The sequence below is a fragment of the Setaria viridis genome, chromosome 5 (genome assembly GCF_005286985.2).
Source record: "Setaria viridis chromosome 5, Setaria_viridis_v4.0, whole genome shotgun sequence".
Classification (NCBI taxonomy): Eukaryota; Viridiplantae; Streptophyta; class Magnoliopsida; order Poales; family Poaceae; genus Setaria; species Setaria viridis.
The window spans coordinates 30,531,281-30,557,781 of NC_048267.2; the positions used below are offsets into that span (position 1 = coordinate 30,531,281).

The 26,501-nt window shown below is 46.6% G+C and overlaps 3 protein-coding genes and 1 non-coding gene across 14 annotated transcripts; 1 reads left to right on the forward strand and 3 right to left on the reverse strand.

Moving 5' to 3' along the window:
• Nucleotides 1-372: 372 nt before the first annotated feature.
• LOC117854465 (molybdate transporter 2) lies at nt 373-2,391 on the reverse strand. Its single transcript, XM_034736665.2, has one exon. It carries the CDS (start codon nt 2,290-2,292, stop codon nt 907-909), a length of 1,386 nt encoding a protein of 461 aa, XP_034592556.1. The 5' UTR covers nt 2,293-2,391; the 3' UTR covers nt 373-906.
• A 1,771-nt stretch (nt 2,392-4,162) lies between these two features.
• On the forward strand, nt 4,163-12,500 carry LOC117857750 (putative pentatricopeptide repeat-containing protein At3g05240). Of its 11 annotated transcripts, none has more exons than XM_034740598.2 (4): nt 4,163-7,175; nt 7,251-7,378; nt 7,518-11,381; nt 11,652-12,500. In XM_034740598.2, the coding sequence occupies exon 1, from the start codon at nt 4,516-4,518 to the stop codon at nt 6,532-6,534; it is 2,019 nt and encodes a 672-aa protein (XP_034596489.1). In that variant the 5' UTR covers nt 4,163-4,515; the 3' UTR covers nt 6,535-7,175; nt 7,251-7,378; nt 7,518-11,381; nt 11,652-12,500. The 11 variants fall into 11 exon arrangements, with proteins under 11 accessions (XP_034596489.1, XP_034596488.1, XP_034596486.1 ...); XM_034740597.2 differs by having other exon boundaries at nt 7,279-7,378; XM_034740595.2 differs by having other exon boundaries at nt 7,279-7,378; nt 11,165-11,381.
• A 482-nt stretch (nt 12,501-12,982) lies between these two features.
• TRNAI-AAU (transfer RNA isoleucine (anticodon AAU)) lies at nt 12,983-13,056 on the reverse strand. The gene has a single exon. It is a non-coding gene; the product is annotated as a tRNA-Ile (tRNA).
• A 2,221-nt stretch (nt 13,057-15,277) lies between these two features.
• LOC117855505 (protein SLENDER RICE1-LIKE 1) lies at nt 15,278-17,015 on the reverse strand. The gene has a single exon (XM_034737882.2). The coding sequence runs from the start codon at nt 16,898-16,900 to the stop codon at nt 15,479-15,481; it is 1,422 nt and encodes a 473-aa protein (XP_034593773.1). The 5' UTR covers nt 16,901-17,015; the 3' UTR covers nt 15,278-15,478.
• Nucleotides 17,016-26,501: the final 9,486 nt, after the last annotated feature.

Below are 26,501 nucleotides of genomic sequence, written 5' to 3' on the forward strand. Positions count from 1 at the left end.
GGGAATCCAGCACGGGTTCCAGGATCTAGTCTATCATACGAGATTTGAAGCAGCAGGCTTTAGAATTCGAAGGAATCGGGGAACAGAGGACAGCGAAAACTGGAGAAGAACAGAGGTGACAGGCTTAGGAGGCTCTCTCAAGTCTCAACTCACCCCCATACTCATTAGTCGTTACATAGTGGGCTGGGCCCATTGTGAGCCGGACACACGGACATTGGGCTTCATGGGCCGTTGGCTGACAGATCATCATGTTCAATTCTTCACAATTCAGTTCCACTGCCGCTTCATTCTCTGTTTCTCTTCAGGATGCAAACAGATAGCAGGGCTGCCAGACAGTGTCCCACTCTACGCATGGGATGGCATATAGTGATGTGGAAGAAGACAAAGGCAGATATGTATTGAATTGTCACTTGAGATATGCATATATTTTCCGGTCATAGAAAAATGATGATGCATTCTATGGCTATTGTACATGAGGAAACATTAATAGGCAATGCATCTTGCTGTAAAACTAGTAGCTGTACAATGCTCAAAGTTGCCCACAGTGCACGCTTTGCCGCAACAAATATTTGACAAATTGACTCGTGAGCATGAATCTGTTCAAACTTTGTACTCATCCATTCCAAATTGTAAATCATTCCAAAAATCTTGAAGAGTCAAAGTATCTCAAGTTTGACCAAATTTATATGATAATATAATAACATTAATGATGTCATCTAAATATCATTAGATTCTTCATCAATTATATTTTCATGGTATACCTATTTGATGTCATAAATCTTTAAAATTTTCTCTATAATTTTGGTCAAACTTGAGATGCTTTAACTCTCTAAGATTCTTGGAATGACTTACAATTTGGGATGGAGGGAGTAAGTTGTAACCTTGATTCCTGATATGTGTTGTTGATCAAGCATCTTCGTCACCGTCTCCTCCAGCTTTGTTCCCGGTTTGCCGCCGGCCAGCGCCCCAACGACCGAGCAGCCCTCGGTAGTCGACGTCTCGGAGGCGCAGCAGCAAGTACAAAACAATTCCCGAGATGAACCCCAGTGCGGCGCTCGAGCCCGTGAGCGACACGCCGGCGCAGATGAGCATGACGAAGGACTCCTCCTTCGTGCCCATGTCGCGCGACGCCATGGCGAGCTCGACCCCAGAGAAGAGCAGCATGACGCCCAGTATCCCGATGGGGAACTGCCCGAGGATCGTCACGAACGAGTTGCCGAACACGAGGCCGAGCGCCAGCTTGCCGATGGCCAGGAACACCACGGACGCTCCGCTCCGGCCGCCGAAACGGTACTGCCCCGCCAGTCCGCCCGCGCCGTGGCAGCACGGCATGGCGCCGAACCAGCAGCCGACGAAGTTCATGAGGCCGACGCTCACCGACACCCTCGCCGGGGAGAGCTCGGCCCGTTCGGGGAACAGGTCCGACGAGAGCTTGCACACGGCGATCACCGAGTTCAGCACGGACAGCGGGAGCTGCGGCACCGCGCCTTCCCAGAACCCGATCTTGAAATCGTCCCAGGTGATCTTGACGATCCGCAGCGGCGCCGGCCCAAAACGAAGGCCCTGCACAATCGACGGGTCACGCACGAAGCAGAGCAGCAGGCCGAGCGCGAACACGATGAGCGCCGCCGGGACGCGGCTGCAGGAGCGGCGGCGGCGAATCGTGCCGTCGCTGGAGACTTCCTCGTCGTCGCCGGAGCCGGTGGCGAGGATGATGAACAGCAGCGCCGCGAGCGCGAGGACCAGGCCGTCGAGGCCGAGGAGCGGGCGCGCCACGGCGGTGGAGGCAGAGGACGAGTGGGAGAAGTCCTGGACGTAGCGTATGTACTTGACGGCGGTGAAGGCGAAGGAGAGCCCCTGCGAGAGCTGGATGCCGCGCACGACGGGGAGCGGGAGGAGGCGGTAGAGGCAGGTCATGAGGCCCGTAGCGCCGAGGAAGAGCAGGACGGCGGCGACCGACAGCCCCGCGGACATGATCTGCGGGATGGTGAGGTGCGCCGAGGAGAGCGCAACAGCGGCGATGGACTTCATGGGCTGCACGGGCATCGGGATGCCGAAGAGCAGGCCCGTGGAGAAGTTGTAGAGCGCGGTGAAGATGAGCGTGGTGCCGAGGTCGAGGTGCGACGCCAGCGACAGCGCGAGCACGATGGGGATGTAGGTGCCCAGGTCGCCCACCGCGCCGCCCAGCTCGGACCAGACGGAGGTCTTGAGATGGACGGAGGAGGGGAGGAACCCGAGGCGGCGTCCGCTGCCCTCGGGGGGGAGGAGCGGGTCGCCGGCGGCGGACGCCATGGGGGTGGGCGAGCGGCAACGACTTTCTCTGGATGTTTTCTGGTGGATTTGGGCTTACCTTGCACGTTTCTGACGGGAGATGTCCCGGTGGCTCCACTGAGCTGATAAATATATGCGCGGGTGCTGTTTCCATCGAGAATTTAACACGAAGATGCGATCTATATGCTTTTTTTCATACGAGGGTTTAAATTTTAGCATATTTATATCGGATGTTCGGATGCTAATTAGGAGTATTAAACATAGTCTAATTACAAAAATAATTGCACAGATGGAGTCTAAGGGGCGTTTGCTTCCACTGACTTATTTTTAGCACGTGTCACATCGAATGTTTAGATACTAATTAGGAGTATTAAACGTAGACTATTTAGAAAACCCATTACATAAGTGGAGGCTAAACGGCGAGACGAATCTATTAAGCCTAATTAATCCATCATTAGCAAATGTTTACTGTAGCAACACATTGTCAAATGATAGACTAATTAGGCTTAATAGATTCGTCTCGCCGTTTAGCCTCCACTTATGTAATGGGTTTTGTAAATAGTCTACGTTTAATACTCCTAATTAGTATCTAAACATTCGATGTGACGGATGCTAAAAATAAGTCAGTGGAAGCAAACGGGCCCTAATTCGCGAGACGAATCTATTAAGGCTAATTAATCCATCATTAGCAAATGATTATTGTAGCACCACATTGTCAAATCATGAGCTAATTAGGCTTAATAGATTCGCCTCGCGAATTAGACTCTATCTGTGCAATTAGTTTTATAATTAGACTATGTTTAATACTCCTAATTAGTATCAAACATCCAATGTAACAGGTGCTAAAGTTTAACACAAACACCCCTTTAATATCATGATGGTGATGTGCTTGGCACTACGGAGTAGTATGTTAAATAATTGGAGCTTTCATTCTGTTTTTAGAATGTAGTCCGAATTGGTTCATGTATGGGATTTCAGTTGAACTCTTGAAGGGTGAAGGATAGATAGTTATACTTAAAAAAGATGAAAGCCAGAATCATCAAGATCATATTAGCTGTTTGTTTTGAAAGTATTTTCATTGCCATTAACACATATCTTAAGCCATTTCCAGTCCTTGGTGTTTGATTTGAAATGTACAATCCTTAATTTTGATGCAGTGTTCAACAGACTAGAAACAATTTTATGAGAACCTTTTCTGAAATGCACGATCCCTATTTTTTATGTGCATTTCCAAATTTGAATTCTTTTGTGTTATTTTAAGTAACTTTTGGGACGGTGCAATATTTTCTGTTGGGAGTCTATTTAGCTGTCGACAGATTTTTAGAGTAAAATCTGTCAAATTTTATTATGTTGCAATGTTATTTTCTAATATGATTGAAACATGAAGTACTATGCAACATGCCAGAACATAGTAAATAGCATATGTAACATTAGGAAAATCTGCCACATTTCCTCCCCTGAAATCACGAAATATTTTAAAATATTAAAGAATAATGTTTGCAATATCAGATTTGAATGTCAGAAAATTCGACAGATTTTCTTCTAAAAATCTGCTTCCGGACCCATGGTGAACAACTGAAGTTGCGCCCAACTGTATATCCTGTGACATCGAATTCTGTTTCGTCCGGAGGGGCGGACCATCTGCCATCGTCGTTGGACAACACTGGCTGCAACGTGGACGTGTCAAGTGGCTTTTCAAGCGACGAGGGGAGAGGGTCATCTGATATTTTCCCATCCGGGCCCATCCTGAGCTTGCGTAGTCGCTCGGACACCCACGTGTTGGGTGACAACGTGACTTGCGTGGTCGCACGATGGACCTTTTAGAAAATGATTGAGACACTAGTGAGGCTGAAACCTTTTTTACAAGCTGTCACCCCAAACTCACCTCAGTCCATCCTCTCTTTCCTTGATAGTTTGAGCAGCGGTATCCGTCTTTAGCGTCGAATTCCCTTGCCCCGTATGTAAACGACCGTATGACGGAATTTATTCACCGGATTTATCAATCGGATTCCTCTCTGCAACCTGCATATAGGTAAGTAATTTCTCCAAAAGTTTCTTTTAAAAACCGATCCTCCAAAAGCTTTGATACATTAGCCTCCAGAGACCGGGACTGCCTGGCTGCCACCTTCACTGCGGTGCGGGCCAGGATTTTGTTGACTGTTTGACATCGCGTCCAAATCCCGACCGCTAACCGCGCGCACCAACCGTTGATCCTCCCGAAAACCCAACACGCCCGATGCGGCCATGCCGCGCTACCTCTACTTCCGCCCCGCCGCAGGCCATGCCCGCCCCCACCGCCACCCCCTCCTCGCCCACCTCGACGCCTGCGCCTCGCGGGCCCACCTCGCGGAGCTCCACGGCCGCCTCATCCGCGCCCACCTCGCCCCGGACCCCGCCGTGGCCGGCCGGCTCGTCGCCCTCCTCGCGTCCCCGGCCCCGGGCCACGACATGCGCTGCGCGCGCAGGGTGTTCGACGGGATGTCCCGGCCGAACGCGCCCGCGTGGAACTCCATGATCAGAGGGTACACCAGCCGCGGCGCGCCTGGGGACGCGCTGGCGACGTTAAGGAACATGGTTCGGAGGGGCGTCGTGCCTGACAGCTACACCATGGCCGCGGCCGTGACCGCGAGTGCTGCTGGTGATGGCTGGAAGTGGGAGTGGCGGGCGACCGGGGACGCGGTCCATGCGATGGTCCGGAAGATTGGGTGCGCGGCGGACCTGTACGTCATGTCAGGCCTGGTTAATCTATACGGCACTTTTAGAAGTGCTGAGGATGCAAGGAAGGTTTTTGAGGAAATGCGGGAGAGGGATGTGGTGTCTTGGACGTCCATGATCTCAGCTTTTGCACAGCGTGGCATGTGGGATGATGCGTTGAGGTTTCTATCTGAGATGCAGGCAGACGGGATTTTTCCTAACAAAGTCACGATTATAAGCTTGTTGTCTGCTTGTGGGCATGGGCAGGCTGTTGACAGAGGCCGGTGGGTGTATGATCAGCTTAGTGAATATGGAATTGAGGCTGATGTGGATATAGGAAATGCACTCATAAGCATGTATATGAAATGCGGGTGCATGTCTGATGCTTTGGAAGCATTTAAGGTCATGCCTTCAAGAAATACTAAATCATGGAACACCCTGATCGATGGGTTTGTGCAAAATCAGAAGCATAAAGAAGCACTGACAATGTTTGAGGAGATGTTATCGAATGACTTTAATCCTGATGCCGTAACACTTGTTAGTGTTTTATCAGCCTGCACTCAGCTTGGTGATCTTCAGCAAGGGAGGAATCTCCACAGTTACATAAAAAGTCGTAGGATTAGTTGTGACACCATCCTTACGAATTCTTTGATTAACATGTATGCCAAATGTGGCGATATGGTAGCAGCAGAAGTGGTTTTCCAGGCTATGAAACAGAGGGATGTTGTTTCATGGACAACTATGGTTTGCGGTTATGTGCAGGGACGGCAATTTACAGCGGCATTCATCTTTTTTGAAGAGATGAAGGCTGCAGGAATTGTAGCAAGTGAAATGGCACTGGTTAGTCTACTTTCTGCTTGTTCACAGCTTGGGGCACTTGATAAAGGAAGGGAGATACACGCTTATATAGAAGAAAAGAACATCAAAAGAGATGTATTCCTAGAAAGTGCCCTGGTGGATATGTATGCAAAATGCGGCTGCATCAACATGGCTGCTGAAATATTTAGCAAAATGCAGTATAAGCAAACCCTCACATGGAATTCTATGATCGGAGGCCTTGCAAGCAATGGACATGGGAAAGAAGCAGTCCAGCTCTTTGACCAAATGCTAAAGTTTGGAGATCCCAAACCTGATGGTATTACTTTCAAGACAGTCCTTGGTGCCTGTGCTCATGTGGGAATGGTTAGTGAGGGACTCCGTTACTTCCATTCCATGTCGACCTCTGGTATTGCCCCTGATATTGAGCACTATGGTTGCATAGTTGACCTCCTAAGCAGAGCTGGGCTACTAGAAGAAGCATTTGAGTTCATCATGAAGATGCCAATGGAGCCTAATCCTGTAATTTGGGGATCACTTCTTTCAGCTTGTAGATTTCATCAGAAAATAGATTTAGTGAGGAGAGTCGGGCAACACATAATTAAGTTAGCTCCTAATGATGTGGGAACACATGTGCTGATTGCAAACTTACATGCTGAAGGTGGTCAGTGGGATGATGTGCAGCAAATAAGAGAGCAGATGGGAAAGAGGGGCATAGAGAAGTCACCTGGTCATAGCTCCATCCAAGTCTAAATCTTCTTGATGTAGTTTAACGTGATACGTGATCTGCCTATAGTACACGAGGCTGACAGGAGCAATGCCAACGAGTACAGTTTCTGTTTTTACAAGAAATTAGGCATCACATGTCAATTTCCATTAACCTGTGTACATGTGATTAATTATTGTATTATTTTTGGGGTATAAACAGTCAACACTACCTTAACCATTTTGTGTGACGCCTCTTTTAATAGCTAGATACTCACACTTGGCAGTGGTGCAAGCTCAGCTAAATTTGTCTATGGTAGCATTGGATAATGTTCATGCACACAATTGAAGCTGTGACAAGAACAGAAGACATGTAAAATATACTCATTTCATATTTCCATATGAAATTTAGAACTTACCTGCTGTTCAGTTCATAGATTAATCAACATAGTTTTTTTAATGAACTATCTTCTCTATGTTTGAGTTATGCTCATATTATTGAAGAATCATGCTTTGTAGCTAATTCTTTGTACATTGATTTGCTAAGACTGTCCGATTATCTTGTTCCAAATAAATAACAATTTGCATTTTTCAACTATTGCACTGTTCATGCCGTCAACATTCCTACATTCTCCGATCTTACAAGTCCAAGAGGCAAAACTGCAACCAGCCCTTCGCTGCACATTGAAGTAAGATATTTACGCTTTTTTTATATCAATTTCCAGTTTGTTGATATTGCCTAAGAAACGCAAGTCAGTATCCAGATTATCCATTTGGGGATTGAATTCTCAGTTTTCATATGGCTGGAAAAGACAGTTCTTCTCTTTTAGAGGGAGAATGAAGACAGGTAACTCTCAGAAGGCTGACATTAAAGGCCAAGCTCCATCAAAAGGTATGCGCAAATTAACCTCACATCTTTTCTGCAAGATATTAACTGTTTAATAGTGAAGAAATTAAAAATAAATGAACCCCACTAATCATGCATACTGAACAAATGACACATTGAGGTTTTTTTTTCTCGAACTACGCAGGAGAGCTGCGTGTCATTTCATTAAGAAGGAAAAGCACGGAGGGACTGGTTAGAGCCGGACCCAAGTACAGGACTCACACCACACACACACACATAACAAAAGCTCACAGGCTTGCCACAGGGAGCTTATCACCAAAACGACCTAGCTAAACACCACAGCCTAAACAGCTCTGGAAAGCGACCAAGCAAGGAGCTCTTGAAGTTTAGAAGCTCCTGTCATCCCCCACAGATTACATTCATCAGCTACAGACCGGAGCAAAACTGGAATGCTAGGCCTTGCTTGATCAAACACACAAGAATTTCTATGTTTCCAGATTTCCCAAGCCACCAAGATGATTAGGGAATTCAACCCCTTACTCAAATTCTTAGGAACAAGTCTAAGAGCTTTCTTCCACCAACTGGAAAATCTGAAATCTGTTGTGGGCACTAGAGCAGACAGATGCAGAGACTGAAAAATTGAGAACCAAATCTGCCTGGAGAAGACACAGCCGACCAGAAGATGCTGCATAGTCTTCTCCTGGTCACAAAAAGGGCAGGCATCCGGGTGGGGCAGGCCTCTTTTAGCTAGGCGATCCGATGTCCAACAATGGTTGTTAAATGCTAGCCAGATAAAGAATTTGCAGCGAAGGGGGGCCCAATTCTTCCAAATCCTCTTCCAAGGCGCGAATTTGATTGTCCCAACAAAGAATGCAGCATAAGCCGACTTGCTAGTGTACACTCCACATTGGGTCAGTTTCCACCTGTACTGATCAGGTACTTCATGTTGCAGAACCATGCCGTCCACTAGATCCCAAATCTGAAGATACTCAATGAGAACTTGGTCAGTTAGGCCACCTTTGATATCAAGGACCCATCTCCTATTAATGAGAGCTTCTGCTACTGTCCTTCTTCTGACCGATCTTTTGGGGATTTTTTGTATCTGGGGCTAACTTGGCAATAGTTCTACCATTCAGCCACCTGTCCTCCCAAAAAAGGATTGTCTCCCCATTATCTACGAATCTACTGCCATGTTGAACAAAGCTTGAGCATTTCGGGGAACTTGAACTTGAAAACCAGCCCAAGGCTGAGTAGGGTCAGTTTTCTGAGCCCACAGCCAACAGATCCTCAGGGCCAAGCCCAAAGTTTCCAGATTATGAATCCCCAATCCACCATACTCAAGTGGTCTCTGGACCCTTTCCCAAGAAACAAGGCAGTTGCCTCCATTAGCCTGTTCTTGTCCTTTCCACAAGAAGCCCCTTCTTTTATCCACAGCCTTGATAACCCATTTAGGGAGGTCCAAGACTATCATCAAATAGATAGGAGAGGCTGTCATCACCACCCGTACCATGACCAAGCGACCAGCCCTATTCATCAGAGAGGCCTTCCACCCTGGTAGGTGATCTGCCACTTTTTATCTATTAAAGGCAACAACACCTCTTTCGTAGGCTTATGGATTGTAAGAGGCAGACCAAGGTAGGTGCAAGAGAACTCCTTGACAGCACAGGCCAACACATCTGCAGTGAGGAGCATCTCAGCATCGGAACAGTGAATGGGAGAGACTGAGCTCTTAGTGAGATTTGTATGCAGACCAGAAGCATGACCAAACAAATCAAGGATGGTTTTGAAGACTCGCAGGTCCATCATAGAAGGCCGCAAGAAAACCACTGCATCATCCGCATAGAAGGAAATCTGATGTCGGGCATGCTGTATAGCGAGCGGTTGCAGCATCTGTTCTCTAGTTGCATATTCCACCAGAGAATTCAGGACATCCATAACCAGGATAAATAGCATGGGGGAGAGAGGGTCACCCTGTCGAAGCCCACGACGATGAACAATTGACCTACTCGGTTCACCATTTACTAGGACTTGGGTAGAAGAGGTGGACAGGATCAGGCAGAGAAGGTCACGCCACCGCTGTCCAAACCCCACGTCGCAGAATCTCCAGAAGGAAGGACCAAGAAACTGAGTCGAAAGCTTTGGAGATGTCCAACTTGAGTAAAATATGAGCCTCTTTTTTCCTGTGCAAGGACTTCACTATTTGCTGGACAAGGAGAAAATTGTCGTGAATGTTTCTTTCCCTAACAAAAGCACTTTGATTTGTGGCGACCAATGAGGGCAGCTGAGGTGCCAGTCGGTTTGCCATCACTTTTGTCAACAATTTGACACTGTGAATCAAGCTTATAGGCCGGAAGTCCTTGACTTGGGTGGCATCCAATTTCTTGGGGAGGAGGGAAATGAAGGAAGTATTGAGTAATCTGAATTTGAACACACGTCCCTGATGAATGGCTGCAAAAGCCTGCAGTAGGTCCCCTTTGATAATGCTCCAACAAGACTTATAAAAACGGCCTGTAAAACCATCCGGCCCCAGGGCCTTATCCAATGGCATATCTTTGATTATTTCCCAGACTTCTTCCTCACTAAAAGGAGCATCCAGGGAAGATAGATCATGCTGTTGGACACCTATTTCAGCAAGATCAATTGTGTAGTCTCGTTCCTCTGCTGTCCCCAGAACATTCTCGAAAAATTCCAGCACTGCCTCCTGTTTTTCCTCCCGTGTTACAGCTAACTGATCACCAACTTGTAATTTTGCAATGAAGTTCTTCTTTCTATATCTTGCCTGTTGATGGAAAAAGGAAGTGTTTGTGTCTCCTTCACGGAGATAGAGGATTCTTGAGCGCAGCCGGGTGATGGTTCGCTCAAAGGAAGCCAAACCGAGGCAATGAAGCTTAAGCTTTTTCCTCAGCCACTCTTCACTTGAAGAGAGCTCCTGAGAGTCCCTTGCAATTTCTAGCTGGTGCAGAATCTCTTTTGCCATTTCTATCTGAAGCTTGATATTTCCAATCTTTCTTTGGCCCCATTTTTGTAAACCCCTACTGAGGCGTTGCAATTTGAGAAAAAGCCGCTCAACTGCACAGTTAGATTGCACCGGAGCATCCCAAACAGCCTGAAAGAAACCGGGCACCTTGGTCCAGAAGCTCTCAAAATGAAAGCGCCATTTTCCACTCTTTTGGATTTTCAACCCAAGAATGAGAGGGCAGTGGTCAGAAACTGTGGATGCTGCACTTTGCAAAACTGAATCAGGAAAGATACCTTCCCATCCCAAGCAACAAAAAGCCCGATCCAACCTGACAAGTGTGGGAGATGTACGCTCATTCAACCAAGTGTATTTGCGTCCCAAAAGGGGGATTTCTTTGACCTCAACATCATCCAAAAAGCGCCAGAATCTACCCATCATTGCTCTGTCAAGATTGGCATTCTTCTTATCAGCTGCCTGGTAAATCAGATTAAAATCTCCTGCCACTAACCATGGCCCATTGCACATTCCCCGAACATTCCGAAGCTCCTGCAGGAATAGAACTTTCTCCTCATCTTCCTGTGGCCCATGCACGCCAGTAAACCACCAATTTCAGCCTTCTTGCTCTGAAAAAAGAACCAAGACTGAATATGTCTCGACCTGAGTAGCAATTGCTTGACAACTGCTACTCTTCCAAGCAATCAGAACACCAAGAGCCATTTCGAATTTTCCCCAAAACCTTTGGAATTTCCAAACCCATGGACACGACAGAGTACAAGTTTAACATTTGCAACAGCTCCGGAACAATTACACTAAGATATGTACTATTCTTTTTTTGTTATGTCAAAACTGTATCATGTGATTCTGAATGACAGGCCAGACTGCTCATCTACCGTGGTGGATCACAGATTCCACTATTCCAGGCAAACCGATCCTAGAAAAGAGTCCCAATTTCAAATCCACACGGGACACATCTCAAATCAGCTGGAGTTACCACATGCCTTGGATAATGTTCATGCACTGAAGTTGTGACAGGAAGAAAACTACTTCCAACACCTAAGGCTTGCATACTGAATTATAGTTGAAGAACAGGTGCGTAACATTTCCTCAATTTAGTATTTGCATATGGCCTGATGGCCATATGTGGCTTAGAACTTCCCGGTTGTTAAGTACTTAGGCAAGGAACAAGAACAATCAGACCTGTGAGTGTTTTCTAGTTTTTTTTTAATTGTGTTTGAGTCATACATAGATTAGTGAAGAATCACGTTGAATCCCTAATCATTAGTAGTTTTGATTTGTTAGTTTCATCTGTTGGAAGTAAATAATAGTTTTCCTTCCTTATTTACTTCTTCCATTCTGCAGGCTGCCCAGAACAAGTTCAATAATTAGGATGCAGCCATTAGAGACAAAGCTACAATTAGCCCTTTGTGTACTTACACACGTGGTGTTCTTCTTCCCTCCAAGCTTCCCCTGCCGTAAGATAGTCTCTGAAATTTCAATTTTGTTATCAGTTTCCAAGTTGCTGATACTTTGGATATCCCTAAGTTTCTAGTAGAATGGAAACAGGTACTCACTTTTCAGCATTCTTTACTGTCATACAACAGGACTCGTAGTAAAGGCTGCTGGAAAGTGAGTAATTGTTTCAGTTTTTCCAGGAACTTGGGAATACTCAAACATCAGTACATGCCAGAAGACAAATCTAGCATTTGAAAATTCTCTGGAAATTTGTGATCAGAAGTCATCTGTTTTAGATGATGAAATGGTCCTAGCTGAAAGACAACCATGTACTTCATGGTGGCCATTCATCTGCCAACTGCCATGGTGGATCTGAGGTGAAGCAGGCCCGGAAAAGTGTCGCAAGTAAACAGGTGGTGCTACTGAATAATGCCTGCACTGCATGCTGCTACCGAATCTCAGTCTATGAGGAACACAGCGTTAGCTGCACAATCAGCCGATGCTACTTCTGTTCTTCACCCCATGTAGCAGTCTGCCTCAACCCATTGGTGCTGTGGATAGTCACAGTAAGTTATATGTATCCTTTACTTGTGATGTGAAGAAGTTGCTCAACGAGGTTAGGAGCAAGGTACGATCGCTAGCAAACGAGTTCTTGGCTTCTAGTTCTACTGTTCTACATGACTATGCTGTTAGTACCCTGATTGCTGTTATGATGCCGCACAGCTCAATTCGTTGAATGCTCATGTCACTATGTCAGAGGCCTTGCCTGTTGCGTCAATTTTAGGGCCGTTCGGTTGTTTTGCTGCTTTGCCTGGCCTTGCCTTGCCAGGCGAGCGAATTCTTGCCGGCGCAAGCGAGCCGGATTGGCTCTCCCGCATTGGCAAGGTGAAACCTTGCTAGCACAGACCCCGAGATAAACTAGCTGTTCTTCCAAACGCGCAGCCCTCGTCCCTATCCTTGCTTAGCAAGGCTAAATAGTACCCAGCAATGGTTCCAAACGGCCCGAGAATACTGTGGCATCTTTCCAATCTGGGCAGCGATTGTGCAAGTCAATTATCGTAATGAGAATGACCAGTTTCCCCGGACCACATGAATGTCCCCAGCATGATGTGCGTCAGGCTTAACGCACTATAGTCAGCAATCTATGTTTTCTTCGTAAATTTGAGTAGCAAAAGTTGGGTTGAACCATTAAGAAACAAGGAAACAAGTAGTGATAACTTTGAACGGGAAAAAAATTATGGCCCATGCAGGTCTCGAACCTGCGACCTTCGCGTTATTAGCACGACGCTCTAACCAACTGAGCTAATAGGCCGTTTTGATACCTCGGAACAACAATAAATATAAGTACCTTTTTATAATTGTATGCACGTAGAATCAGAAACTATCAACGCTGCACGCCCGCTTGAGACTTGAGAGTGCTGGATCCAACGAATGCGAGGTCCACCGTAGCTCAGTCCTGGTCTCCTGGACCGTCTCTTGTTTGCTGCTTCGTGATCGCCCAGCCGTGTAGGGCCATGCCCAAATTATTTCCAAACCCGTCGATGCTAAATTTATCCATCCGACGCTCTCGCCGGCTCTTCTTGGCAACCCACTCCCTTCACGCCACGGTTAAACGCCCGGGCGGCGGATACTAATCCGGAGAGCTGGAGACTTGGAGAGGCAACAAAGCAATCGCGCATGTGCCGCAGATGCCCAAATGCGCGCTACACGGACGCGATCGATCGATCCGGACCGCCCGGCCGGCGGATCGCCTGCCCGTGCCGTGGTCCGTCCCCCCTGCTCTTGTACATGGTCTGGTGTGTGAGGGTTTGTGTACTTGTGTCGAGTCGATCACCGAGTATCTCGGGTCTCTAGTTAAACGAGCAATTTGTCATGGACATGCTTCGGGATTTCAGGCCCCGGTCGCGGTCGGTACCCCCAATTCCCCAAATCAGAGAAACCATGCATGCCATCAACTACGCGAAACATACTGATCTTGCGTGTGATTTTACAAGGGAATGTCTATATATCACATGGGTGAAATTGAGACTCTCCTCGCTCGTTTTTTTGAGCCATCAGATCATCATCCAACGACTCACCTTCATCTTCCACCTCCCGCCGGCTGTGCTTCTTCGCTGCCCGTCGTCCCCTCGTGCCTCTACCCGTCTAGCACGGGTGGGCAAAGGTCCTGCCAGAGCTTCGTGCGCGGCTGGAGTGCGCGGCCGCCTTCTTGCCCCTCCCGTCACCGCTTCCCGTCGTCGTCGTCCCCCCCCCCCCTCCTGCCCTAGCACCACCCAACCGCCCGCCACCACCGTCCTCGCCGGTGGCGCCCCCGCCGCCATGCCTCACCGTCCCACGCCCGCCACCTCCGCCGGGCCGGCCTATTGTCGCTGGCTTTCCCTCTAGGCCGCTGATAAGCACCCACCCCGGAAACCTTGAACCCTTAATCCTGGAAACCTCGAACCTCTAACCCTGGAAACCCCGAACCCTGACGCCCCTAATCTCGTCGGAATTTGGTCGGAGTCGGAGAAGGAAGGGAAAATAGAGTGCATATCGGAAAAGAAAAAATTGGATGAGGAAGAGCTCTGTTTCACCCGGATGAGCTACAGCCCTTCCTTTTTAGAATGGCCACTAGGCACGGCTGGCAAGAGGGGTTTGACGCCACTTACGCGCACCGTGTGCGATTTGCGATCCGTGCCGGGGAGAAGCCGTGCGCGTGTGCGGCCTCGACCATGTGCGCAGCGCCACCACTTCTCCTGCTTGGCTTGGCTGTCCTATTGAAACAAGCCGGCCGGCCGGATACCTCCCGCCTGCGCGCAGCCTCCCAAACGAGAGACACCGGAGGTGGTGCCGGTGCGCATCTCCACGGATCCCCGATTTGTTTAACCAGCGTAGTGGTTGCGGTCGCAAGGCTACAAGCGCTACTGTACATCCCGGAGCTTTTCGCGGAGCTGCCAGTGTGTTCCGCATTGAGAAGAAAACCAGCTGCTGACCTCTAGTTTATTTGTACTCGTAACAGAGCAACAACGGTCATCGTCGAGGGAGCGGTTTGGCGTGTAGCGTGTCCACCCATCTTGTGCTTGTGCGGATCAAGGCCTGAACAAGAAAGAGTACTCTAAGGCGGAATCGATGGCGGTGATTTGGCAGGGACAGTTTGCATTGTTCAGATGGCTACTACTGGTTTTAAAATTCAATCTGACAAAAGGGCGTGGCAGAGGGTGAGAGCGCCTGAAGTTGTGCAACGAATTTAGTAAAGAGTGATGCACTCACTAGTCACTATATACTGCAAATGCATACTAGTGCTTTTCTTCTTCTTTTTTTTTGAAAGATTACTAGTGCTTTTCTGATGGATGAGGATCGCGTAGAAGCATTGGCGGTTGCTGGTGTCAGCAGCTGAGAAATTGCCGCTGGTGCCTTGCCGTGCTCCGTGTCTCGCCAGGCCACGCAGGCAGAGACGGGACGAGGATGCTGACGGCCATTCGGTCTATCCGACTAGCACAATACGTCAATACTACGCCAGTGTAGTTTCTAGAGTTTCTACGACTGCAATGGCATTTTCCATGGACGCTTTCAGTCTCGGTGCCGTTTTATTCAACTATGACGGCATCGCTAACAGAATTTCATGTCATTTCAGATTCCTCAGTCTGCCTGCCAGGCCATTTACGATCGATTTTCACCGGACCGGCCCCTGCCGCGATTTTACAGTAACCCCCGCTATTCTTACCAATTTACAGTAGCTGCCATGTCCTAGCTAGCTAGCTGCTGCAGCTGATATTGCTCTCCTCGCTGCCGCTGCTGCCGTCCGCGTTGCTGTCACTGTGGTTGTTCTCCTCCGCCCGCCACGCGGACGCCGAGAAGAGCGGCCGCCCGTGCCACCCCAGCGTCAGGCACCCGTCGGCCTCCTCCACGCAGTGGCCCTCCCCGGAGAAGAGCCCCACCAGCATCCTCGCCTGCCGCAGTGCGTTGGCCCCCAGCGGCACGCCGGCCAGGCCCGCGCGCCCCAGCCTGTCCCGCCACCGCCGCAGCGGCTCGTGCCGCTCCCTGCGCTCCGCGCCCTCGCCGCACACGATGTCGCATATCTCGCGCTCCAGGTACGCCTCGGCCGCCGCGTCGCCCGCGCCGCCGCTCGCCGCGTCCAGGGAGTCGAACACCGCCGAGTAGTAGAAGAGCGCCTCCGTGAACCGGTCCAGGAACCCCGGCTTATTGTGGTCCGCCTCCTGCTCCACCACCGTGAACACCCTGGGGCGCATGGACGACACGCAGTCGAGGACGGCGTCGATGGGCGCCCGGGCGTCGTCGGCCGCCGCGGACGGGTCGGCGACGAGGCGGTGGAGCTGGAGCACGGAGTTGACGGCGACGGCCTCGCCCTGCGACACCTGCAGCATCCACGGGCGGATCTCGTCGAGGCGGTTGGCGGCCACGCCGCGGAAGGAGAAGTGGACGCGCACGGAGCGCGCCAGGTCGGCGAGGCGGACGCCGACGTCGCGGAGGTCGTCGCGGCCGGGCGGGGAGGGCGGGCCAATGCCGGTGAGGCGGAGGAACGGCGGCCCGCCGGGGCGGAGCGCCAGGGCCTGGATCAGCGCGGGCCACTGGAGGCCCTGCATGAGGTTGAAGTCGATGATGTGGACGTGCTTGCAGCCCTGGACGGCCTCCAGGATGGCCTGGTTGGCCGTGAAGTGCGCGAACTTGAGGTAGGGCCCCGCCTCGTAGAAGTGGTGGTAGAGGAAGGCGTGGTCGGCGTCGGCGTCGGCGGCGGCGGGCTGGGGCGGAGGTGGCGACGGCGTGGGAGGGAACAGCCTCCGGGACAGCGCGGCGGTGAAGTGGACGGCGACGCGGCCGATGCCGGAGCCCGGCGAGACGGCGGCGAGAGCGGCGTGCGCGTCGGCCAGGTGCGCGGACGCGCCCGCGTGGTCCCCGGCCTCGACGGCGCCGGCGCAGCTCATGAGGAGGTGCACCAGGCGGATGCCCGCGGCCTCCTCCTCCTCCCGCCGCATCGCCGCCAGCGCCGCGGCGAAATCGGGCAGCACCGCGGGCATCGCCGCGTGCATGTCCGCCGCCGCGTCCGCGTAGTACGCCACCCCGGCGGCGTCGGGCACCACGGTGGGCAGCGGCGGCAGGGAGACGTCGAGCCCCGGCTCCGCGGGCCACTGGAAGGGGAACGCGCCGCCCATGGCCATGGGTCGGTGGTGGGGGAGGCGGCTCGGTGGCGTGGGCGGTGACGCGGTCAGTAGAGTGACGGCGTCGCGCTTGGCGGGCGGTGAGTGATGTGGAGGGGACTGAGGAGACGGGCGGGCGGGTCGCGGGGGGTTAAGGTGCGGGCAGGTGACGTCGGAAAGGCACGGGGAGGTCGGTTACACGTGGAGAGGCGGGCACGAGCACGGGGCGGGCGGGGACACGTAGGCCTCGGGAAGGATTCTGAGGCCGGCGAGCGGACCGAGGCGCCGTGGGGGCGGCCTGCTCCTTCTGTCAATTCCTGTTTCCTGATCTTGTCTGCGGGGATCTCATCTCGGAGTGTGCAATCTTGTAACCGCACCCAAATTTTACTCGGAGTACTGTATGAAGGCAGTAAGACTAGAGAGACTACCGCGCAACCCGTAGGAAGTTTCCTCACTGTCGCTGTACAAACCTTCCTCTCACGTCTTCAACTCGAGAAAGTAAAACATAAGTTCCACGCACGCGTCGGATCTTCGCACAGGAAAATGCTTCGCACACGATCTATCAGTAGACCGTAGAGTTGAACACATAAATTTTAACGGCTCGTATTTGTATAAGCTTTGTGCTTTTATGATGGTATAAATATATAGTAAGGGAAATTCAAGTATTTTATAACCCGCCAACACATGAATTCTTTCATGTACGAGTACCTTGTTAAGCTAGTTTATTTATAGAGTGCTAGTTTATTTGTAGAGTCAATTTCACCTTAGATTCTTAAACTATTCCTGAGATCTCATCTAGGTTCATGGTCTTTTAAAATGGCCATCTAGATCCACATTCTAATAAAGAGTGATTATGGAGGTCCACAAATACCCACATAAGCGTGTTTTGCCTATGTGGTAATGTCAACGTGTCATTTTTTAGAAAATATATGGTAACAAAACTAGGGTAGTACAACAACGAATAACACATTTTTCCTCGCACAACATAGATTTTCAAAATTGGATGATGAAAAATCAAGTGTTGAAAGACAATAAGGTCTTGTTTGTTTGAACTTCTTGGCAGCTTCTCAGTGTGAAAGAATTAGAATCTTAAACAAAACAATGAAATTCTCGTGCAGCTTTCAAAAAGTCAGAAGCCTAGAAAAGGCTGAGTTTTATATGAAAAAGTTTGGTTTTTTAGTTTTTCGTAGCATTTTGAGTCCAGAAAACTAAACATATCTTCTAAAAGCTATTGCAGGCTTTTCATAACAAAAAACCAGCAGTAGCTTTTCAAAAAGCTTCAAAAAGCTCCAAAAGTTGCACCTCAAACAAACAGGTCCTAAAACACTGGATAAATCTAACGAGTGAAATTGCAGGTTAGTTTTTAAACTCTAAGCCACTTATGCTTTTTGGAGTTGTGCCAAACAAACCTGGAACCCTACATTTTAATTTGCCTCAACTATTGGATAACTCTAACGAGTGAAATTCTGTTCATAACATTTTTAATGGAAACTTTATTAGTACTCGCACCAATGTTGGTTTGCTTCTAGCAACATTAAACTCTCTACTCTGGCGAATGATAAAAGATACATGTAGAAATACAATTCGGCTAATGGCTGCTTAAGACAATATTTCTCATGATATATGCTTAAGTTTTACATTTATGCACAACAAACCCCCATTTTTTCGAAGGCATTGCCAAAGTAGTTATTTGTATTACTTTCATATAATTGTAGATTCAAATAATTTAGCTAAGCATGTTGTTTTCACATGTATTTTGTTCTCTATAGTTTATCTAGATAGATATGTGAATCGCAAAGTTATGTTGGGTATGAACCCAGTGGTTGGTGGCTTGATCCATTCAAATGTCGGTGACTATTCATGATGGGCAAACTAGCTAGACTTATATATGCTTTATTCGTAAAGTAGAGATGCATAGGGCTTCCTCCTATCACCCCTATATCTTGCCTCCTCGTTTTAGATGATAAAGTACAAATTTTGTTAAATGCTTTGAGTTTACGAGATATTTGAAAGCAATTCTACTCACTATAAGTAATATGTTCATTTCTCTTAATATTTGCTTGTTTTTTTCCAAAAAAAGAAGTTAAATGTTCATTTTCTCCATAAGCGTTATCTTTTCTTGGCGGAGAGTTGGAGTTCGTTTCTAGGGAGTAGCTAGCTAGGTGAATAAATTTTGTTTTGGAAGATGCTAGGTGAACAACAGATGAACTCCAGTTAGGTCACCGGCTAGCAGAGGAGCATGAGAGACAGCAGCGGCTTGCTCCCTCACCCCTCGCTCTCCCACTCCTGCTCCACGCCTGCTGCTCACCATGATTGATGGTAATTCTCCCCCTTATCCTTCCAATGGATCTGCCATCACTGGGTTTTCAACCTGGCAGAGTCTTCAGTGAAAAAATTGGCAAGCGGTACGGTTTTTCGGTTAACTCTATTGGGAAACTAGCAAGTTTGGACTTTCTCTTGCTAGTATCTTTAAGTTGAAATAAATTCAGGCTCACTGAGGAATCTATTGGAATCTACCTTCAATCTGTTATAGGAGGCTTTGCTAACTGTTTTTTAGTGCATCAACTGGATCAACAGGTTTTCAGATTTGCTGTCTCTTGCAAACAAGTTGGTTTTGTTGTTTTGGGGCTCAACTCTTTTTCTTCGGTGGATTTCAAGTTGGCTTTTCTTCTCTGCAATGATGCTAGCCTTGCGAAAGCTTTAGCATTCTCCAAGTCTGATTCAGGGCCCTCTTTCACCTAGGAAGAAGTTCATTCGAAGAAAGGCAAACTCTCTTTTGCGGATGTAGCCAGAGCTCCCCCTCCACCTCTCTCGGGAGCAAATGCAGTTTTCCTGGGAGCTAATGTTGCTTGGAGGATCAAGAATCATTTGCAACGTTCAAGTTCATATCATATTGGCTCATTTCATTCTCAGTCGAGGCCTTCTGTTTTTCAGAGAATTTCTTTCCCTCGCAAATCGGTTTTTCAGCGTCTGGAATTTGGAAATTCACGGGATAATTTTCAAACTTCAAAAGGTCAACGGGCTGCATTGGTTCATGGGTCAAAAAGCCTAGCTTTCACGAGGCCCGGTACTGTTGCAGGGTTTCCCATTTACCGTCTAAGGTGTTTATCTCCCAACCATTCAAGGAACGATTGTCGAAGCTTGATTAAGTGCTGGCACTGCAAACAACTAGGTCACGTCCTAAACTCTTGCTCACTTTTTTCACGATCTCCAAAGGTTGAAGCAATTAAGTGGTTGCTCAAGGAGCTGTAAATTTTTTCCCGCTCTCTCGGTTGGCCTCCCAACGCTGGGAGCTCATGGTTTAGGAACCCCAGGCTATTGACTCATGGGCCTAGCACAATTGGGCCTCCGTGTTTTGCCTCCCTTGTTGAGTTTGGCTACTCTGTACTTAGCATTCCAAGGGACATTGCCCCTTCGTCTTCCTCGGCTCCCCCTCCTTCATCCACACCAAACCCCAGTGAGGAACCTAAGCAAGAAGACGGTGGAGGTGATCCTGCACCCTCACCCTCGACGATGGCCTTCCTCAACATCGACCCCACACCTATGCTCCTCCCGGGTTTCAACAAAGTCTTGGTGGAAGGCAGAGAGAAGTACATTAGGGTAGTCACTCCAAGGGCGCGATAGGGCAACAATGATCTCGCAATCGTCACCGTCTCCAATCTGCCTCCCGGTGAGATACCCTTTGCTGACCTCCGCAACATCATCCTATAGCTCTTGGTAGATGAGTATGGTTTAGCAGTTAAGGAAGTTCATAGATGCCTCTTTGGTAGAGGTCAAGCTATGTTCATTTGAATCGTGTTTCTGATAGAGATATGTTGGTCCATCATAGTCCCCATCAACTCCATGGAATGAACCTAGATTTCATCAATCATAATAGAGGGGCAAATGCTTGAAGGGTTGTTTTCAATACAGAGTGTTGGCTCATGCTTATTGGTTACCCTCCAAATGATCATTCTGTTGAGGACATTTCAGATGCAATCAAATCTTTTGGCAGACTAATTGTATGACAGAAAGATAATGTCCTGGCAAGAATCATTATCAAAGCTCGCGTGACTGATCTAGTGGATGTACCTCACTACATTATTATGTCAGAAGGTGATAATTCTGAGGGGGGCATCCTTAACTGTCCAATGTGAGATTATTCATCAGAATATGTTAGGAGGCCTGCTGCAAGATGAAGACATTCCACCTGGTGGTCTTGATGATAACTTTGTCTTCCTTGGTTTTGGAGTTAACCAAGTGGATCAGCAGTTTGATCAAGATCCAGCTTCCCTCAGCCACAGGCCTTGGAAAATAAGGGCAATGCTGACCAGCTCTTACCTAATCTAAATCAGAATCCAGATGATCATGTTCAAAAAGAGGACCAAGCCTAGGAAGTGGATAATGATCAAGAAGAGGACATTCATAAACCTCCTGAAACCATGAAACTAGAAGTGCAGCAACAAGTTGAGCTGGACCTGCAGCTCAGTCTGCCAGCTCCCCTAGGTTCCTCCTCCAACTCAACCATTGCATCCTCAGACACTTCTCCTAAGACAAATGAGGAAATCCAAGCTACAGTCCAATCACAGCAGCAGGTGAATGGACTTAATAACCATAAAGATGAACAAGCAGAAGAGCAATTGAATGCTGAGGTGGTGTTTGCTTTACCTGCTATTCCTCAAGGACAGGTTGGTCATAGCATTGTTGAACCAGTTAACATCATGCCCCAGGAAGGTGAAGGGGATCACATGGACATTGATCAAAATCATCACGATCGCCTCCAAGAGTTGGCTGCTCCAATCCTTCCAGTTCACAATCAGCAAAATCAAATTCAAGAGTTGGCTGCCCCAGGACATGGCAATGATCCAGTTATTAATTTGAACTTGAACATCAACATGGCCCTCACCAGCTTTGACAACTTCCAGTCCATGGATCCAAAGCCCTTTGATTTTTTTGGATCAATGATGCCAGCAATCCAAAGCCTGATCTCTATAGGCTTTGGGCCAAACACTTTTCTCCAGTGGGCTGCCCTGAGCATGTGGTCCAGATCCCAAGGATTGGGCCTCTTTCTTTACTGTCATGCCTTTATCACCAAACCAGTTTGAATGGGCTAAGAAGTTCCTATCTTCTCAGGCTTAGAGAGTCATGTTAAAATGCACTGATTTGTCAGCAATGATGTCATTTTACCCTGGCAGCTGATTGCCCTGAAAATGCTGAAGTTAAATGCTCTCCCCCTAAGGAGTTCATGGATAGCTCATCTGTCAATGAATCATTTGATACCCCCCTTTTGGATGAGGAATCTCTCAAGATGAATGCTAACTCTGATGAAACACCACCTACCAGTACAAGGAAATCTCGTAGGTCCACTCCTGTGGTGGAAACTGAAACAAGAAGGGGTCTAAGAATTAGAGACAACAACAATGACTTTAAGCATGATAGTTGTACTAGCAGAAACTGTATGGTCTGTGCTACGCAACCCCCAGCCATTCCAGCTGCAACTCTTAAGAACATTGGTGAATCTGTGTGCAAAATAACACCTGGTGTGTTATCAGCTGATACCATACTCAATAAGAACAAGACCAAGAAACCAGTTGGAGACCAGAAGACTTCAAAGAAGGTGATCTCCTCTAAGAAGGAAAAGGGCAAGAGCAAGCAAGAAGATAATGATCCCAATGAAGCAAACAAGAAAGGCAAGAAGTAATCGGTCACTATGTGTCCTAGGTGTGTGTAGTTTCATAGTTCTGGGGACCCATCTCCCTCTTTTGTTGATCTATATGGATTCTGGTGGTTTGTGCACCTTAAGGGTGACTTTTAAAACTCTAGTGAACTGGTTTATCGGTATGATGGGATTTCTTTTCTGTTTGGTCTGGTTCCTCAAAGCCTCTTTGTTGTGATGTTTTATTTGCATTTAGTTGTGTGCTGTGCACCCAGCTTTTTTCCTCGCTTCCCATGTCTCATAAATGAATCAGAATCAAAATAGAAGAACCTGAACAGTTCTATACTGGAACATAAGGGGAATCAATTTAGAAGGCAAGTGGGATACCATTAGAAGCAAAATTATTGAATAAAACATGATGTTGTATGTTTACAGGAAACTAAAAAAGGAATTCTTTAATGCTCAGTTCATTAAAAAATTTTGTCCACACAGCTTTGACTCTTTTCAATCTGTACCCTATGTTGGAGCTTCAGGAGGAAGCATCATTCTATGGAATAATCTGAAATTTAGTAGTCAACTCACTTTTCAAAACAATTATGCTCAGTCAGTGGAATTTCAGTGTCAACTATCTGGGAAAAATTGGATCCTAACCAATATATATGCTCCTTGTACTCCTGAAGGGAAGCTGGTTTTCCTAGATTGGTTTAAACAAATTGAAATGCCTGAGGATTTCACATGGCTTATCGTTTGTGACTTCAACCTAATTAGATCTCCAAGTAATAGAAATAAACCGGGTGGGAATATTCAAGAAATGCTGAAATTCAATGAAGCAATTAGCAGACTGAGACGGGTGGAAATACCTCTTAAAGGCTATAAGTATACATGGACAAATAAACAACAGAACCCATGAGAGAACTTGAAAGGTTAGGAATAGAGATAAAATCCCATGAGCCAAAAATGTCACTTCAAGCAATTCAAATTAAGCCAACCTTGCAAGAGGAAATCTTAGACAAACAATTAGCTGACACAACTATGCAAACTCTAAAGAAAAATATAGTAGAAGGGAAAGTTAGTGAATTCAGAATTGATCAACAGGGTCTAATACGGTTCCAAAATAGGTGTGTCTCCCAAATTATGCTACACTCAAAAATAAAATTTTACAAGAAGCCCATTCCTCCCTTTACACAATCCACCCTGGGAGCACAAAGTCTGCTCATTTCCTACCGGTTAAAAGAACATATTCCTTAAAAAAATATGCCAAGCTTTATATCCAACAAATAGTATCTTTGCATGGGGCCCAATAAAAATTGAATCTGATAGAGATCCTCGTTTTGTTTCCGTTTTTTTGAGAAGCTTACTTAAGTCACTTGGAACAAATCTAGAGTTTAGTACAACATATCATCCCCAAACCGATGGTCAAACGGAAAGGGTCAACTAAATCATAGAGGATATGCTTAGAGCTTGTGTTCTTGAATTCAAGGGAGCATGGGATGAATATTTACCTCTAGCAAAATTTACTTATAATAACAACTACCAAGCTAGTATTCAAATGGCACCGTATGAATCTCTGTATGGGAGAAGATGTCGATCACCTATTTGTTGGGATGAAGTTGGAGAAAGGAAAATGTTAGGACCTGAAATAATACAAGAGTCTGAAGACAAAGTAAAAGTCATCAGAGAACGATTGAGGATAGTCCAAAGTAGATAAAAGAGCTATGCCGATAATAAAATAAGGAAGCTTGAGTTTGATATAGGAGGACTAGTATGTCTAAAAGTGCCACCAATGAAAGGAGTAAATAAGAAACTAAGTTCAAGATATATAGGACCATTTTCAATTATTGAGAAAATTGGAGAAGTGGCATATAGACTAGAACTACCAGATTCACTTGCAAGAATTCATAGTGTGTTCCATGTGTCAATGCTCCAAAAATACCTTCGTGAACTAGAAGAATATATTGAAATACCAAGAGAACAACTACAAGAAGATTTAACCTATGAAGAGTAGCCAACACATATCCTTGATACAAAGGAGAGAGAAACAAGACGTAAGACCAGTCGATTCTTCAAGATTCAGTGGAGCAATCACTCAAAAGATGAGACCACATGGGAACAAGAAGAGGATATAAGGAAAACCTATCCATACCTATTCCAAATATGAAGGTATAAATTTCGAGGAATAAATTTATTAAGGAGGAAAGACTGTAATAATCTAAAAAATGTAAATACATATGGACCATTGTGTAATGTTTAGATATTAGACTGCAGTTTTGCTCAAGCCTGCAACTGCAAAATCGCAAAACCAAGTCCAGAACTGTGTTGAATAGTATATACGATGTTTGTGCTGTAGCAATAAAATAAATTAAGGGAAAGAAAGGAGATAAGAAGGAGATGTAGCTTGCAGTAGTAAAAAATAATAATAAAAGAAGGTCCTGGACACTATAAGCTTCCTTAGCTCCCACGTATCCCAGCAGATAGAGATTAGAAAACTCAACCATGGTAGAAATTAACCCAACCATGATCAAGTCTTGCAGTATATATACAGCCCTCTCCTCCACTCACAGTCTGCACAAAAAATTCTCAAAAACCAAAGCACAATAGGGTTGGGAGAGATCAAGGGAAATCTGAGGTTTGGAAGTAATCTTGTTGCTAAAGTATGCACCTTTAACAGATTTACTTTCTTACTGCTCTTGATTTCTGTTCTTTTCTCCCTGTTCCTGCTAGTTCTCTTAAGTCCCATACATGTCCAGTACTAGTGCTTGTTTGTGTATAGCCTTTGCCTTGCTTCCCGTAACAAGCTGAGTTAGTTAAACTACATGTTCCCAGTCATGCTTGTAGTATTTTAATATATATAGTCAATCACACACAAGGGCACACCGTACTTGGCAACTAAATTAACTAAACATTGTACTTACATGTTCACTGATAAATGATGTTAGTTGATGAACCATGGTCCTGATGCCAGCATCATTGCTTCCGGCAAGAACTTAGTACTCTGGATGAATGCATGAGTTCAGAGCTCTGTAATTAGAATAAAATAACCGAAGAAAACATGTTTGACCTTACTAAAATCTGATGACTATTTTACATACAAAAGAACATCTATATAGATTGTCACACTTGATGTTGCTTGAACTGAACTGATGAATACATGCACATGGTATTGATCTAAATATTACCCAGTTTGTAGTATTGATGAATATGTGCCCACTTGATGAAATGTCAACATTTAATAATTACTCTCACTAATTAAGTTGAATGCTAAAGACTGTAATAATTTAATTGAAACTCATCCAATATGTTAGGTCCTGATTGCAAGGAGGACAAGGAAGAACACAGTGAACCAATCAAGGCAAGCTGCGCATATCAGAACCTATTAAATCATGACATATGTAACTAAATATGAGATGATAATTAAAAACTGAACTCTAGTCATCATAATTTGGGAAATGAATTGTTTATTACTTAGCCTGGGACAACCAATCCTTAAAACTGTGATATGCAGCAAGGCTGGTATCTGGGTGAGATAGGCATCCTCACTCAAGTAGAGGATATGATGTAGGTTTCTCAAAGATGGGGTAATACTATAAGGTGGAAATTATGGTGGCTTAATGAATACTTCTCCGTAGAGAAATACTAAAGACTATGAACTATTATTGTCCCTGTTTATCTTTTAATGCCAACTCTCCTGTGGTAAGTAGGAACATATGTTCAGAACTTAACTTGCTGAGTATGGTAACATGCTCATTTGCTTGCTTGTGTTTTACTGATATGCGTAGAAATGAAAGAAGAGGAAGGTGTGGTCGGGATAGGGAGTGATGACTATGAACAACAGTAGCTGTAGTTTAGTTTCTATCACAATAAAATTGGTGATTAGTACACCAATGCAACTCTTGTATGCTTGGAATCATGAATAAAGAATGAATGTCACTTTAGTTAAGATGAAACTACTATTCCATATTGCCTTGTACCCTTATGAACTGCAAGTGT

What these genes read in the sequence shown, in the direction of transcription:
- LOC117854465 (XM_034736665.2), bottom strand. Translation starts at nt 2,292, where the DNA reads ATGGCGTCCGCCGCCGGCGACCCGCTCCTCCCCCCCGAGGGCAGCGGA.
- LOC117857750 (XM_034740588.2), top strand. Translation starts at nt 4,516, where the DNA reads ATGCCGCGCTACCTCTACTTCCGCCCCGCCGCAGGCCATGCCCGCCCC.
- LOC117855505 (XM_034737882.2), bottom strand. Translation starts at nt 16,900, where the DNA reads ATGGCCATGGGCGGCGCGTTCCCCTTCCAGTGGCCCGCGGAGCCGGGG.